The 17,157-nt window shown below is 44.4% G+C and overlaps 1 protein-coding gene across 1 annotated transcript in view; it reads left to right on the top strand.

The window, feature by feature from the left end:
- Window positions 1–17,157, top strand: part of MTCL1 (microtubule crosslinking factor 1) — a gene marked incomplete at its 3' end in the record, with an annotated part of 51,521 nt that extends 34,364 nt beyond the window's left edge. The window contains exons 9-13 of the mRNA XM_010281496.1: window positions 1–156; window positions 4,252–4,557; window positions 7,389–7,420; window positions 8,804–10,364; window positions 16,973–17,157. The exon at window positions 1–156 is cut by the window's left edge and continues 108 nt beyond it. Coding sequence (XP_010279798.1) covers window positions 1–156; window positions 4,252–4,557; window positions 7,389–7,420; window positions 8,804–10,364; window positions 16,973–17,157 — 2,240 coding nt within the window. The remainder of the gene's footprint in view (window positions 157–4,251; window positions 4,558–7,388; window positions 7,421–8,803; window positions 10,365–16,972) is intronic.

Below are 17,157 nucleotides of genomic sequence, written 5' to 3' on the forward strand. Positions count from 1 at the left end.
GCTGAGAGTCACAGTGTGGTGATGGACCTCCGCTGGCAAATCCAGCACAGTGAGAAGAACTGGAACCGGGAAAAGGTGGAGCTCCTGGACAGGCTTGATAGAGACCGGCGAGAATGGGAGCGTCAAAAGAAGGAGCTGCTCAGACGGATAGAGCAGGTAAGGGATCATCTTGGGGTAAGCAATGGCTGACTGCAAGCATGAGGCGTTGCACCGTTACTACACTCAGGCCAAGGTCAAGAGACTGTATTAAGCAGCAGCACAGGAACAACTTTGGTTCCTTGGCTACATCAGTGTTTCTCATGCTACAAAGCAATTTACATACACGAGGGAGTAAAAGGAAAATGCTCGTAATCGCTATAAAAGACCACTTATGAGAAATCAGCTCCAGGTTAAAGGCCATTTCCTGCCTCATTTCAATTACCCTGGACAGGCCTGGTCACATCGATTCTTTCTGAAAGCTTTTGTGCATCCCTTCGTGCTAAAGCACTCGATCCCACATGCAGGGTTATTCAAGGTTTGATGTAGAGCTTCCTGCCAAAAAAGTCTGTTCTTCTGTGAAATAGCCACCAAAGATGCAGCTGCTGTGACTATTCAGTCTCAACTGAATTCTTTTCCTCGAGCAAAGGAACCCGAGGGTTAACATGAAGAGCCCTGACTGATCAGTCAACAGCTATTGATACTAAATATTCAGAAGACACTTCTGACCTTGGTCATACGAATTTTGTGCACACCTCTGCTATCATTTGCAATTGTGATAACTGCATACCTGTCCCCTTGTCTTTCATGCCTCTCTGTACTTTCATCTGCTTAGTATTAGAGACAAATTATACCTAATGAATTCATCATCTGGCTGGAAGACACACAAAAAATACACAGTTTAAAGAGGGAGAGTTAATACAACATTTTTGACTGAACACTGCTCAGCTCTGAGTCATGCACTCCTGGAAAAGTAACGAAAAAAATGAAATATTGAGTCCTCAATTAACTGAATACTTTCTGTCCTTAGGACACCAGAAATGGAACGGCACCAGATTTGTGCACGCTCTCTAGGGAGCACTGTGGTTGAATGAAGCACAAAGTAGCTGCACAGGTTAAGTTGATGAAAGCCCGCTGTAACTTCATGACCAGTTTTTGAAAAGGGTTCATTATCTGTCTCTCATGTTCCCATGCCTGGGCTGCAACAAGAAGTTGAAGAAAAGGCACCAGGCTGTAAATATTATGAGTGCAAGACTAAACCTCAGTTTAAGCTATGGCTGTTAAACCCACAGAGAAGCACTTAGGAAAATGCTGCACTCTACAGATATTTCTAAAACTGCTAAAAGTGTAGGTCTGAGTGGGCACTGACCAATATGAAGGTTTTACAGACTAAGGAAGGTGATTTTTGAGCTTCTACATTAAAAAATATAATAAACGATATTCTGGATATTTTAGTCTCTTATTTATCCGAGGGTTTGTGTGCAGCTTGTTGAGCTAGCCCTTATAATGCAGTCCAACAGTACGTCTTTTAAGATAAAACAACCAACACCTGTGAGCCAGGAAAGCTTGTAGCAGAGCTCTTCATCCGAGTTACCTGGTTTCCAGGGTTCAGTGGCAGAAGGTACCAAGTTCTCCATGGCTTGGCTGAGCTGGTTTCTAACTGTTGAGTTTCAGTGACTGCCTCCTGTGGATTCTTCATGCACAATGGGAATTAAATAACCCTCAGAAAATTTCCCAATATACTGAGGTTGTGGACACAAACTTTTCTCTGGAGAGTCACTGGTACCTCTCTGGATGTTTATGCTGCTGTCCCTATGAACTGTATTTTTTAATGTTATCTCTTCAGTCTATCCTCAATAGCTTGAGGGACTTAACCTGGTTAAAGACTGCTTTTTCTGTTCCCTGGAAAAGGGGCACATTGAAGAATGCAACAGAGAAATCCCTGTGAATGTTACCTAGCCTTTAAATCTCTTTAAACCTGACATAACCTCTCAGTGTCATCTTGGGAGAGCATACAAAAATAGCTCTTAACTAGTTCTGGAGCTGATTTCTTTTGTTACTATTCTGAAACCTCTAGGCTTCAGCTACATATTTACTGTACAACAGAGTTGTACACAGAATTAGCAATAGATAGGGGAAATAAAAAAATACTATGTCAAGCTAAGTTCAGAGAACTAGATGATCAGAAATAGCATTTGAAATCTTGGCTACCTGCCTGCAAAACTTCTTAACTTCATCTTTGCTTATAATCAAACATTTCCCTGTGTGACAGGAAGCTTCCAAATATTTGCAGGCTTTTAGCTGCATATCCTCTCAGAGTGCAGTCATGCCCTGCTTTATATGGGAACAATTAGTATATCTCTGAAGTCCTGCTCCCCAGGGTTTTTCTCTGCGTATTCCATGTATGGCAATACGCAGAGGATGAGGAGACTACACCAGTGCGTGTGTTTGAAAAACAGAGTCAAAGAGATAGCAGAAGCGTGTGTGCCAAATTTCCTGCTAATGCTTTATGCCTGTCTGCTTTCACACAGCTCCTGAATAATGTATGTATCATAAGGGGGAAGCTCACACCAATCTATAAAATACATAAAATTCTTTACTCTGGATGGTTATGGGAATACTGCTCCCATATAAAAAACATGATGACCTACTTTTTTTCAGGGCTCAAAGTTGTGGGTTTTTTTCAAGTACACTGTCAACTTTGTTTTCACTTACAGAACCTCCCTCCACTGTGCTCCTAAAGCTGACGACTGTGCACAGAGCACACTGGCAACTATTTAAACCCACAAAATCAGCTGTATGAAAAGTTGTGTGTTTAAAGGTATAAACACACGGGCACTCAAAATTATTAGTCAGTCTTGAAAAGTTAGGCCAGTATTTCTCACTTCAATTCTCCTGTCAGCTGTCTGAGTTTCAGAGAGTGAACCAGTATCTGTACTGTTTCATTAGTATTCATTATCTTATTATAGATCATTATCCTTATAGGATCTCTGAAAATGTGGAAGGGCTTGCAATTGGAACTATAAAACATGTGATTACCATTTCTCCTTGCTTTGGGTCTTGCCTGTATGCTGGGGAATGGGCTCCAGGATCTCTTGAGATACACCTTCCAGTCCCTGCTTTTATAGGATACCTTAAATTAGCTCCTTTTAATAAAACTGTTTCAGATTTTGTATATCATGAGCAAAACACTGAAGATGCATTCCCGTTTTTGTAGACCTGAATCAAGCAAAAATCTCACTGATTTCAGCCCAAGTGCCAATTTAATCATTTGGGACCTACAATGTTTTGATCGACGTTAAGCAATACAATGTCTGTTTATTTTTCCAAACACATGCAACAAGATTGAAATAACATGTTTTGTAGGTCCTCAGTCTCCAGGGTCCTAGAGAATGACTTGCATTTGCAGGTTATTGTCACTAATCTTAGCACGCTGCTCTAGCAAAACATCAGAGTTCCTTATCAGATTCCTGTTGTCATTCATAATCTTTGAAAATACCGCTTACTTCATCTCTCCTGTTGTGTTTACGATTAAAGGAGAAGTTGGTCACATAATCTTATTTTAAGATTGGCAATTTCACTAGTGGTTCACCCTCTCTTTATCCAGCTTTTGCAAAGTGTAGAGTTAATAGCTTTGATGGCCCTTCTATAAATATGCATTTTCTCCAAACATGCTTTGCATGCCTAATTCATCCCTTTGACAATGTTGTTCTGATCAACTTTTTGGCCATGCATTAGGGCTAGACCACCTATAAAACAAAGCTTTTGTGTTTCATTAAACAGAATTTTCCACCTCTGGAAGCAAGTGATGTACATAAAAGTTCAGCCTTTGTATTGCTGACCAGACGAAAAATGTATTTGTTTTGTTGAGACTCCAAGTCGCTCACCCTTCCCTGAGTTTCTACTTCTATTGGTTTAGGATCTCATATCAAGATTGCTTTTAAATAACAATCAGTGCTGACTTGTTTCCTTAAAAATCAGATTACAGAGAGTTGCATTATTTTGTGAAACAGTGTGTATATATGTATACATATATATGTAAACAAGCAAAGCTATACATATACGCATTTAATCACTCAAAATTCCATGAGTAATAGCGCCAACATCCTAGAGACATCTCCTTTTGCAGAAGGACCGGCATCCCTGGAGCCAGGCGGTGATCTTACAGTGCCTCCCCAGGGTATGGGTGCCTCTCTTCTGGGGAAGGTTGAGTTCTGTGGAGTGCCATACACTACATAAGTAATTGCAGTTCCTTTTAATTTGCCTTCCCTCCAGCTTCAGAAAGAAGTGAGCCCGCGAAGAGGAGGTGGTTTTCTGTGCGACCAGAAGGAGAGTAACCTTCGTCCATTTGCGACCCAGGGGAACCTTCACATGCCTCGTCTGATGGGGTCAAGATCCTACTCTGATTCAGACGCCATTCAGTTTGATGATCGGTCACTGTCTAAGCTGAAGGAAAGCGATCGGTGCAGCGCCACGGAAAACCTCTTTCTGGAATCACTGTCTCTTGATTCCCCCGACGAGTCTGATGAGCACCAGTCTCGGCAGCTGGAGCGGGAGAAATTCTTGACCGGATTAACGGAAGTATGCGCTCTTCTACCTTTTATCAAGCCAGCATGTTGTCTCTTTTGTCAGAATTGGTACAGCATCCCTGCTGTAGGAAGTGAGATACTGTGTCACAGGCGCTGCTTACAGTTATCCAGTACTAAATTTGGGACGGACAAGATCTCATGCCTTGTTACGAGCTAATTAGACCAGTGTCAATCAGCTGAGAAACTGTGAGCGAGCCTGAAGTTCCCAAAGATTACCTCACCTTGTGGCCATTCGTCTTATGTATAATAACTATATTTGACACAACATATTGGTTTAGAAGGTCTTAAATGTCTTCCAGTTGTAAGTACATACATATATATGAAGAAATATGGGCTATGTTTTGTCAGTAAAGTAGTAAGTAAGTGCTGTAGAGAGGCACTTCTGGTTATTCCGTTGTCGTTGCCTTCTAAATAGATCAGCATGAGTAAGTGAGATGAGATGTTGAAAAACTAAAATTATTCTTCATCAGCAAAGTACCTACCCTGAGATCACACCATAAAGCTATAAAGATGTAAAACGCCGTGCTAAGAGATGCCATTGGGCCACAGTGAATGTAGTCTGTGTCCGGGTAAAATCTGCACCACCTCAGGCTCACTTTCACCAGCGCCACGTCTTCACAGTTTTGTTTATGTTGTTGGTGAATGAAACCCAGGGTCCCGTTCCCCATATGCTGGTAGAAAGCAGCCTGTGAATTGCCATATGATATTAGCGGAGCTGAGAATGTTCACACTAGCCACAACTATACACTTTAATGGTTCCTGTGAAATTAAAAACACATTACAATTTCAAAACGCTAATATCTCCTTTATTTTCTACTGTTCCTTGAACGTTAGTGGCTGTTACAGAACAAAGAAGCATTCGGAGACTGCCAGAAATTAAAATCACCAAGCAGGCAGCACATTGCTTGATGCAAGTTTTGAGTACTTTCTTCTTGCCTGGAAATTCAGATTTGTGCACATGGGTTAGACACTCAGCCTCTGCTCTGAGCATGTAAATACTGGTTGAGTGTACACATTACAGAGAATAGGGACATAGAAGCTTCCCAGTCAAAGATCTATCTGTGTACTCTGGCTTGAAAATTTGGCCACTCTGGAAAAGAGTTTGTCAACAGGTCAGATCTCAAGCTCCCTGCAGGACCAGGTTCACTGCTGTGCCTTGACTTAAACATGTGCACCTGTGAAAATTTGAGCCAAGCATTTCTTTGAGATGTATAACATTGCTACTCCGTTAAACGATCGGGAAATCAAGTTCCTTGAGAGGAAGATGAGAAAAAAAGGTTAAGAGAGGCAAGAAATGTGACCATCCTTCTTACATTTTAACTAGCTGTAGGTAACTTGTGTGTTCCAGTTAGACTTCCCTCCCTCAGTTCCATAAATGTACAGCTGGCAGTGTGGGATCCCGTATTTATTATTTCTTAGCTTTTATTTCATACATGTCCAAGTGCACAGTGGAGAATGTTGGTACCAGTGTCAGGGATCTGTATTTTGTGTTTAATTTTGATTGCTGTTTTCTTTCCTTCAAATTCAGTCTGATATTTAAGAAGGGAGATCTCTCTTCCCTTTTCTGTTTTTAGGACATTACCACCATTAACAAAAGTGTTGGCGGCAAAATTTTGTCCTTGGTGATATTTGCATAGCTTCTTTCCTTCAAAGCATGCTTTAGTGAAACCTGGGCAAAGTCATTTCCCCTCAGAGGGTTTGCTCAAGCGAGACTGATTGGAGTTTAATGAATAGCTTAACTAAGGATGCACAGAGGAAACTGTTCTTCTCCACTGTATTTTCTTTGTGGTACCAACTGCAGTAAAAGTCAGTCCAGCCTTCGGCCTGATTCTCCATTCAGTTAGACCAGATTTATTCTGCAGTAACTCCAATGAAGCCACCAACATTACTGCAGACTTACACCAGAGTGAATGCAAGGAGGATCAGTTTACTCCTATTTTTTTCCCCTGACTCTGGATAAATACCAGAAGGGTATTTGCTGAGTTAAGCAGTGCTCATTTAGAACAGTCACAATTTGACATACACTTCTGTGTTGGTAATGTTCTTGATTTCATGTTGTTGAATAAAAGTCACAGGTACTAATACTCTTTTTTTTCCCTGATCATATTTTGTATTCCCTGTAGTTTATTAGAAATATAAGCAAACAGTTAATAACTGTAGAGCAATTGCTTTCAGAAGTATCTACTGAAAAACCCAGCTCATTATGGGAATTGTCACAGGGAAATAATTGCCATGAAAAACTTCTTACTGCCGTTAGCAAGCTGTAGGTATTCCCCCTATGAAGCAAGTAATAGTCCTCCCACACGTTTGATATAGCTTGCTTAATGAGTTTCAACTGGTGCCATTTGTTGGTTCCTAGAGAACATATAATGAAATCTTATGTCAAAGGACCCCAGTTTATCTCTTATTTCAGCACAACTAGGTCTCTGGCATAAAGCAGATTACCTCCACGGAGCAAATTCACTCACAAATATATGGTCCAAAACAATATATTGTACACACCGAAAAAAGCCATTTGCAGCTTATTTCCATTTTTGATTGCATAAGACTATAAAAGTTCAAGGCCATTGTAGATCTGGCATATGGGCTTTCCCTGTGCAGTCTGTTGTCCTGATGGGATTGCCCATTCCGCTGCCCTACGTACAAAGAGAAGAATATTCCCACTGGCAATTTAAGATTCCCTATCAGAGGGAAAATCAGCCGCTTTTTAGAGACAAATATACCTGGTGCAACTAACGGGAAGTGAATGACAAAATATCCACAAGCTAATGCCACCAACAGGTTCAGAAATACCTTCTCCTGTTTGTTTCTGTTTTTCTTCAGGAGGAAGAAACGCACAAAGGAAATCTTCAAAGGTGAGTAAAACTTACAGGGAAAAACCCAGCAAATATTCAGCTGCCAGAGCTGTGGCTCTCTGGTGCCCAAACCACAGACCCTGGGCATGGCCATGCCACCTCCTAAGCAACGTGCGAGCCAGATTAATGGATTTACCCAGGAATTATTTTGTCTCAATATGCTTCTGTTCTACTTTGATTAACCTGGGCCACATTCAGCACAAAGATCAAACTGTGTGAAAGCCCACGAAGCTGCAGCTTACACTGAAGGCTACGCCTACCTTAGCCAGTAGGGCAGGCCTGTAGACATCGATATATAGAACAAAACAGTTGGTGCTGAGGCCCTGACGTGCCCCTGCATGTCAGCGATAGTTTGCTTTGGACTAGTTTTTGTCTGATCCCATGGGCTGAATACCCACCTAACCTTAGAGAGCATTAGTTGTGCTTCTGGAGAGCATCTTCCAGCTCACTTTCACCCCAAAGGAACCCAGCCCATGCTCTCTGAGATTGCCCTCGATGCAAACCAGAGCATCTGAGTAGGAGATCCACGTCAAAACCACACTCCTGATCTCGCTTAATTCCCTAATGTAGATGCACCCTAAGTGCACCTGGTGGTCTTGATTAAAAACTCACGGATTTTACTGTATCCTCCAGATCACTGATATATAAAACCCACTGCTGGCTGAATCCTCACCCAGCTTGATTACCTCATCGAGCCAACTCTGATAACTACACTCATTTACATTTTTAAGTAGCCCGTTTCAGAAGGCTTCTTTTTTTGTTTGATTTTTTTCTTAAAACAAAGCCGTAGGACAGCTCAGCAGAATGCTTGTGATTTGTACAACCTAGCAAAATGCTGGGAAGCCAAGAATCCAGCATTATTACAGGGCGATTCCCTTTGGTTGAATCATAGCACGAGCTCAACTCACCAAGCCAGTTCAATGTAACGGCATCTAGGCTGGATGTCCCACATCGCAACCAGCTGTGCAGGAGTGGAGGTGGACTTGCTGATTTCCCAGCAAGTCAGAAATAGTCCACACTTGCTTTGAAAAGTGTCCCTCATATTGTCGCAAAGACTCATTTTCTGTGAACGGTATATTTCTGAAATGCATCCTACTGCTCCATACTTCAGACATTTGCCAAACAGTAATCTGTCAGAAAGCAGTAAATTAAGAGCCATTAATAAACCATTTGGTACTTTTAATGACACATCAGGAATGCTTGCGTTTCACAGCTATTTTAAAAATTATAAAAGGGAACTTTAAGGAAAGAGAGGGACAAAGTGGTTTCATACATAAGCAGATAGTGAAAGTCAGGCTTCCCAAGTTAGTTTGCTGCTGAAAATAAGTCATTCTGTGGGTGTTTCCAAGCCTGTGAGTGACTGTCTTGTGTTCCCCTCTCCAGGGCGATGTCCGTTTCTTCCATGTCAGAATTTCAGCGCCTGATGGATATTTCTCCATTTCTACCAGAAAAAAACTTGCCTTCATCCAGCAGCAAAGATGACATAACCCCTCCCCTGTCTCCTGATGACCTGAAATACATTGAGGAGTTCAACAAAAATTGGGATTACAGTAACACTAGGAACCACAGTGGAGCCACCGAGAAGCCTGCTGAAGGCTGGGCCGAAAGGACAGAAATTGGGAAAGCCGGGAATGATCCTGCTTCAGATCCCTTCCAGGCATCATCATGGTACCTCACCACCAGTGTCACTATGACAACTAACACCATGACCAGCCCGGAGCACTGCCAGAAGCAGCCAACGAGGAGTCACGGTGTAACCGAAAAGATGGGAGTTCGGGTCTTTCACAGCCCACCAGTTGTCCGTAGGTTTGATAACTCGGTGATAGCTGGCAGCGAAGGGAAAAACCAGGTTGAGCCGGACTTCCTGTTTTCTGTGACCAAAGCTATGGGGAATGTCGCTGAGACAAAAGGTGCTTCCTCAGATATGTTTGGAAGATGGTCTTGTGACCTGGCCAAACATCATAAGGATTTTCTGGAGAGTGGTCTTCATCCCATTGAACGTCCTATTTGCACTACTGTGGGCTTTGCCTCACCCTTGCACAGCTTGGAGATGTCCAAAAACATGAGTGATGATATGAAGGAGGTGGCTTTCTCTGTCCGAAACGCAATACGCTCTAACTCAAATTCAACAGAGCCTCAGTTTAAGGACACCGCGTGTCAAACCAATGGTATGAGAACGACAGGGACACAGACCACCCAGACAATCAGTGTTGGCTTGCAGACGGAAACCCTGCGCAGTATCACCAGCAGTCCACACAAGTGTCTGACACCAAAGGGGGGGTCCACGCCTGTCTCTTCACCATCCAGAAGCCTAAGAAGCAGGCAAGTGACCCCTGTTATTGAAAAGGTCCAGGCTAAGTTTGAACGCACATGCTGCTCCCCCAAATACGGCTCTCCAAAGTTGCAAAGAAAAATCCTTCCCAAGTCAGACCAGCCAAATAACCGGACTTTGCCTGGCACACCTCAGAAAGGATTCAGTGAGTCCGCTTGGGCTAGATCAACTACTACGAGGGAGAGCCCTGTCCACACCACTATCAACGATGGCCTTTCCAGTTTGTTCAACATTATTGATCATAGCCCCATCTTTCATGAGACCTTCCAAAAATGCCCCAGGTCTAGCAGCCGGTCCAGGTCAGCAGAACCCAGACCAGAATTGGGCCCAGTGCAGGAGCCATGTACAAATGCCCGTGGCAGATCACCCAGTCCTCTCCGGCTGGGGACAGAGACGCAAAAGGAAGAAGGGACTGAGGTGGCAAGTATCAGGCAGGACTTATCAGCTCCTCCAGGGTATACACTTACAGAAAATGCTGCCAGGATCTTGAATAAGAAACTTTTGGAGCATGCCTTAAAGGAAGAGAGAAGGCTACCTTCACACAGCCCACCAAATCTTAGCAATGACAACAGCACAGGAGAAATTGTCAAAGTAGATCCAGGGTCCATAGAGGTAATGAATTTGTTTGTTTTTCCTCCTATAGCTAAATGCACTCTTCTTTGAACAAATGCATTATGAGATCTCTCTCAGTCCTAGTGAGTATTTACAATGAATATCCTAGTCCTGTCATGGTACCAACACATGGGTCATGAGTCCCAGTCATGAAACTATTGCATTAGTCACTGAAGAACTCGTTAAAGAATCCTATCCTGACAGCTTATCAGGCTTGAAAGGATGAGAAGAGCTTTATCATTTACAGGATAAAGATGCCTTTACAGGATAAAACCGGTTCTCCCCTGAATGACTGGGATAAGGGTTTTCTGTCATAAAACACACCACACGTTACAGATGCTCTAGGGACTCTAGGTTTGAGTAGATTTCTCTTTTATACTGGATGGAAAGGTGGACTCTTTCTCCTACACAGGAATGGGTGTTAACAAGGTTGTGTGAAAAATAGTCTCTACAATACCCTGAACCAAACCTTCAGGGCCGTCAGCCTGCCTTTTCTGGATGTACCTGATTCAGTTTGGCTTGAGTCTGTGAATGTGATTAAATGGCATGACATTTGGTATCAACTGTTGCTGCCTCACAAAAATAAGAAAAAGAAAAAACCAGATAATCAACTAGTCTAAGCACATACCTATACCTGTGGTAGAGCAATCAACCAAAAAGGGGGTGTAATGATGGACAAAAGCTTTCAGTTATCAGTGTCTAAGCCTCCTGCTTCTGATGAACCTTTGTGCACCTGCGAGTGTTGCCCTGAGGACACCTGGAGAAGCTGAATTATGCCCAGCTCTTACCAGCGCATGTTGCCTTTCTGGTACTGCGCTGGAATGGCATGTGCCCTGCTAGTCAGTGACACTCCCCAGGGCAGGGGCGGGAGCCCGTCACCCTCTCTGCCCTGTGCTGCCCCTTTAGCATCCTGATGTTTTGGTCGCCCCGGCCACCGGGCAGCAGCTCCTTCTTGACCCCTGCACACCCCAGACATCCCACCTTGGCCTCGCTGGGCTGACTCCTACCACTCCTGCCTGAGGCAGCCTCAAGGGAAGGTTCAAACCCCATTTTCTAACTCAACATTTGGCTTGAAGTATTTGTAGGAACCTGAGCACGGAGACTTTTGGTGTGCAGTTTGCCGTGCATTAGCGGGTGGTTCTCAATGGGCAATCAGCTCCTCTTTTGTAGGTACTACTCAGAGGACGTGATCTTTTTTGCCTAACAGAGGTTCCAAAGCTGAGAATATATTCCCTGTATTCAGTTTAAACAGATATAAATAGAGAAGCTTGTACATATAAAAAAGAAACCACATGCACATTATAACAGACAGTGAATGAAAGTGGGCTTTGTGCACAAACCTCAGAGTGAATAAAAGCAGAAAGCAGCCTCATTTATTTGACTCTTTCCAACTATGTCTGTATTTTGTCCTTAGTTTGAAATACTGGGAATGCACTAGCGGTCCTTATTAGAAAGCGTGTTGTACTCTTACACGTTCAACTCAGCTTGCCTGCAAGGCATCCCTGGAAACTTCATTTCCTCCTGCGTCTTTTAAATGCCTCGGCAGATTTCAAGTATAAGTAAAGGGATGTCATCCCACATCAACACAAATTGCTGTTGGCAAAATGCAACTAGCATCAGTACCTGAGTTTGATGCATGGAGAGATTTGGGTCAATGCTGTGTAGTAAAATCTCATTGACCATCAACCTGGCAGAAAATTGCTCCTCTTTTTGATTTCTCAGTACCTTTTGCCTCATTTTTTGAGTTCTGAGCCTCAGAGCTAAGACATGTTTTTTCTTGCAGCTCTTACTTGGCTTTTATGACTGTTGTCTAGATGCATGGATTATGATCTTTGGGTGGTCCTGTCATTTCTCAGGAATATGCATTGAAAAGGAAGGTGGCAGGCGTTCACACAATGAGCTTAGCTTTTCCTAGGTGGGGTGATGCTCCACAGGATGTACTTAATGGAGCATGGGTTTGCTGCTGAAAACAAAACCGCAAATAAGTTTAGACTCTGCAGGTGCCTTGGGTTATTTATGGATTACACTGACCACACAAGTTACACTTTGTACAAATTCCACTTAGCACATTTTGTACAAAGCCAGATGCAGCAGTTCAGCGAATGATGATCTTGAAGGAGGCAGGTTGTGCTTGGGGCAGCATCACGTCAGCCCCTACCACCCTCCCATAGATCCCTCCTCTGCTTCCCCCCCACCTGTTGGTTTCCGGCCAAGACAAGTGACCTTCTTACCACTGAACGCCTTCTTGTTTCTGCAGTCGCGGCATGGTATATTAATGACTTTTAGACTTGCACGGAGCACCTGTTGGTAGCTTTTCTTTGAGCTTCTGCGTGGTTTAGTTACGTAATTTTCTTTTCTATTCCTGCTGCAAATCTGAAATCTAGTTCATATATATATTTATATATTTACATACATATGTATGTGTGCATGTGAGTGTATATGCATACATAGTAGTTATAACTCTGTATTTTCTAACTTGCCTAGGGCTGCTTACAAGCAAATTCATATCCACCCAGCGCAGCCCAGTAGTGTCTTATCCTGCTAATTCACTAGATTACTTGCATATCACGGGATTTATGAATATTACTGTTAAAAATGCAGATTAACGTTACCTAAGTAACAACATTAAGAGCTGTATGAACGTTTTTCTTTTGTGACTAGCAAGGGTGTAAATCATAGAGGTTACACAACAGTCCTGGACTGGAGGGACAGACCCCTTGCTGGGGACAGCACTGTGAAAGGACCGTCCACAGGGGCCCACGGAGGAGAGGGCATCTGCTGCACCCTCTGCTCGCCGGGGCAGAGCAATTGCCTCACACTTGCCGCTGATCCGTTCAGCATGGGAGGGGGAGTGTTAAAACAGAAGAGAAGGTGTTGTCAGAGTTAAAGCGCTTTTGCTTTAGTCTGAGTCTCCCATCCAGTGTTGCCGTTAAATAGGAATAAGGGAGAAGGACGAGGCAAAGGGCTTTCGTGAAACCTGGGCAACATAAGCGTGAGCGACATGAGAAACGTGAGGAACATAAAATATCAGTCGCTTTTTCACTTGTTAAAGATTTCCTAAGCAGAAATTCTCTCTGCAAATCAAACGAAGGGAAAAAAAAAAATACAGCTTTATTCCTCTTTCACAGTAATGTGGTTTTTCCCTAGCCCTAATGAAGGTTGGCATAGGATAACAGAAGTCTTTCTCGGCGAGTAGAAATGTTTGGTTTGTTTAATGCTATGTCCACTTCTGCGACTGTGCTAGGATTGTAAAGGGTTGGTTTGTTTGCTTCCTTCCTTTCTAAATCTTTTTCTGCTGGTGGCTTATCTTTTATTTTTGATTATGAGTTTCCCTGTGATAACAGTGGTAACATGATCTGAATGGGTAGTAACATCTGGAGACTTCTTCCTTGCTGACATGAAATCTTCACCTTAAAAAAAAATAATTGATTAAAACAGTTCTTTCCAATCTACTTGCTTTCTTTTTCTTTTCTGTCTGTTCTGTCCAGAACCAAACTGTCTTATTAACTGCCCCATGGGGACTCTAACCCTGCCTGCCTCGCTGCTGTAAGTCCTTTCTACCTTGTTTCCAGAGCTTTCCGAAAGCGGTCACTTTTGAACGTGGGGGTTAACGAAGGGAAATAAACGACCACAGCTCCAGAGGTATCGGCGCGCGCCCGCCATCCCTGTGGGGTCCTTTGAATGCGGCAGTCGGGAAGCGCTCAGGGTAGGAGCCCGCCTGCCCTCCCCTGCGGCAGCACGGGCTATGAAGAGGTCACACTTAAGTCAAAATTTGTGCCGTTGGGTATTTTGTTAAGCTTTAAAAAACTGGCAAGATTTAAGACCAACATAAAGGTATGAAAAAATGTTGGGGAGGGACTCAGGTTTATAACAAACATCTCTTTTTGTTTGGTTGGTTGGTTTTTGTTTTTGACAGGGCTTCTGGCTGCCCCGGGGTGCATCCCCTCCGGCCACGGCTACAGCAGCAGGAGGAGAGGGCTGGGGTGTTTAAGGCTGTGTCCAGCTCCAGCCCCAGCCTGTGGCTGACGGTCACCTTTGCTCATTAAGCTGTTCCCAGCCCGGTTTTGGCCAGTGGCTGGGGTTGCCACAGCGGAGGGAGGGAAGAAGCTGTGCAGATGTGAGCTGTGACCGTCCGCTCTGCCTCAGAGCCAGAAAACTGTTTTATTTATGTATTAATATAGGCATAGCCGTGGTGGCTGGCAGCCTGGCTTAGGAAATAGCTAGAAACTGAAGTTGAAATCATCTTTCCCATTTTCAACATCTGGTCTAAGAAGTGCTGCCTGTTCACCCACCCCCCCCAAGCAACCACCCAACTAAATTACCCACAAGACGATACTAATTTTTTGGAAACACTTCTAGCTATGACAGCTGCATGTGGTGAGCAAGGAGGGGCTTTCACAAACCATTCCAGACAGTTTCCTTGTCATGGCTGGATTTCCTTAGCGCACGCCGAGGAAGCCACGCTGCAGGTGGGGGTGACTGACTCAGTCGCCATCGCGTTTTAAGATTCCGCTGCTTGTTGGCCCTGCAGCAGCCTCCATCACCAGCGCAGCCTGCGCGGTGCTGGACGTGCCTACGCCAGCAGATAGGACGAGCTTAACCCTGCCGTTCGGTACAAGCTGACCGACACCTGCGGGCGTGCTGGAGGGAGGCTTTTGAACTGGGAGGCAGCAGTGGAAATAGATCTGTTACCGCCATGCTGACTCCTCCTTACTGCCGTGAAACTAGGATAAAGCAGCCGGAAGCAAGCAGCGCTGCAGAGATATCATTTTAAGCCGCTGTTTAGAAAGAGGCTAAGACAAAACCTGCAAATCTCATAGCCTCAACTCACCACGTTGCACTGCCTGTGAGTGCCGCTGTGCTTATGGATTCCTCTTAACAAATCTGAGTCTAGCGGCAGCTTTCACAGACCATATGTTGCCCCAGGCACAATGGGATAAGGTGAAGTAAGGACACGGCGTCAATCTTCTTGTTGGCACCGATTTATATTTCAGCTTTACTGTTGCTTTAGCGAGGGTCGGCGTGAAGTTTAGGGGGCAGAGACGGGGCGGGGGGCGAGGATGCAGAGAGGCGGCGGTGCAGCCCTGGGCTCCGTAGCCCCCGGCCAGCTTCTGCGATGGCTCCGAGGGCAGATGAGCACAGCTCTGCCTCGAGCGGTGACGTGCGGCTGTAGATCATCCCGTTGGCTGCGTATCGCCCAAAGGCACCGAGGTTCGCCCTTTCCAGAGGCTTCCCCAAGTCTGACGATGCATTTTCTCCAAAACACACGCCTGCATAAGCTCCATTTCCCGTACCTCAGCTCCGTGTCTTCAAAATTGATCTTTCTGTCGTGTAACGCTCATGTTTGGTCCTCCCACTGCAACGGAGAGGTTCAGTGGCATATCACCTTGTTTGTTCACTGCCGATCACATCATGTTACCTACTCGAATATTCTCCATCCGTAGTCATGTTTCTCCTTCTCCATGTGAAACAGTGCGCTGAATCCTTTCTTTCCTACTGTACAGTTCTACTGCTGCCTTGGTTTCCCTGTGCCTTACCATGCCAGAGCTTTTCCTTTGCATTGTATCGTTTCTGGTCTCTCTCTCCATTTATCACCAGTTTGCATTCTGATTTTGAGACTGGTTTTTCTCGAACTGTCCTGTCCTCTCCAGTGACTGCTCCTCCGTGTACACATTTCTATGGGTTGACAAACTCCTCTGATTTGCTTTTATAAATTACAAAGTACGCAATGAAATTCAGAAGTTTGGCTTTGGCACTACAAGACAGACTTGCTCCTACAGTCACTCACCTCGATGTAAGGAGCGCGCAGAGCGAGGCAGGATGCCCAGCGGGGCTGTGAGCGAACTCCATAAATATTAGAGGCAATGACCAATTTAGTGCCAGGGTGAAAAATCACAACTGCAGATTGTTTCTAATTGCAAAGGCAGGCTAACCAAGCCTGAACAGTGGAAAGCTGGTGAAGGAATAAAATTTCCATTTTCTTCCATTTCTGTGAATGTGGTCTTTAACATACAGTACCACTGAATCCTGTAATACAGGCTTCAGCAGCTGGCAGTAAGAAGTGATGCTCCAGAAGATGAAATCTGTAGGTAAACCTCATCTTTAATCCAGCTGGAGATCATGCCTACTCCTGTAATTATTATTCTGCTGCTCAGAATTCTTTCCTGCATGCCGGTCTGAACGCTGAAGCAGACAAAAGGAGGCGGTGGTTGATTTTCACCCCACTTGCAAATGCCAAACCTGGCCCTTTTATGCCAGGTCAGCACTTAGAGCAATGGTGATGAATAGTGGATTTTCCTGAATTCTCATGCAAATGTACTTTTCAGCTCTTCTCTTTCTAGCACAAGGAGAATTAGCAAATGGAAGTTTGTCAGCTGCTCCATCCCAGACCTCTTTCTTTCATTCTCTCCTTACCTGTTCCATAAATCACAGACACACATGCAGATACCTGGAGCCCACACACAGCCAGATGTTCACTGCTTGCTTTTGTCTCGCGACATGGCAGATGCTTAGCTTTAGTTCGAATTTTTTGCTTCTTCATTTTTTGCGCATCCAGACAGCCTCTAATGCAAGTCACTAACTGCTGTTTTGCTTTCTTGGCTGCCAAGGAACTACCTTGTTCTGCACTAGCCCCATCCCTCCAACCCTGCTTCTCCCGGCCAGAGAGACCAGCGAACCGTCGCCCACCGTCGCGATGGGCTTCACATTCCCCTACTGCCTCACAGTCGCAGTCCACCGGAGACCTGACTTCCTCGGAGGAGAGCGGGAGCAAGGAGCCGCCGGCAGAGACCCC

Source organism: Phaethon lepturus, unplaced genomic scaffold, assembly GCF_000687285.1.
Source record: "Phaethon lepturus isolate BGI_N335 unplaced genomic scaffold, ASM68728v1 scaffold14952, whole genome shotgun sequence".
In the NCBI taxonomy this organism is placed as follows: Eukaryota; Metazoa; Chordata; class Aves; order Phaethontiformes; family Phaethontidae; genus Phaethon; species Phaethon lepturus.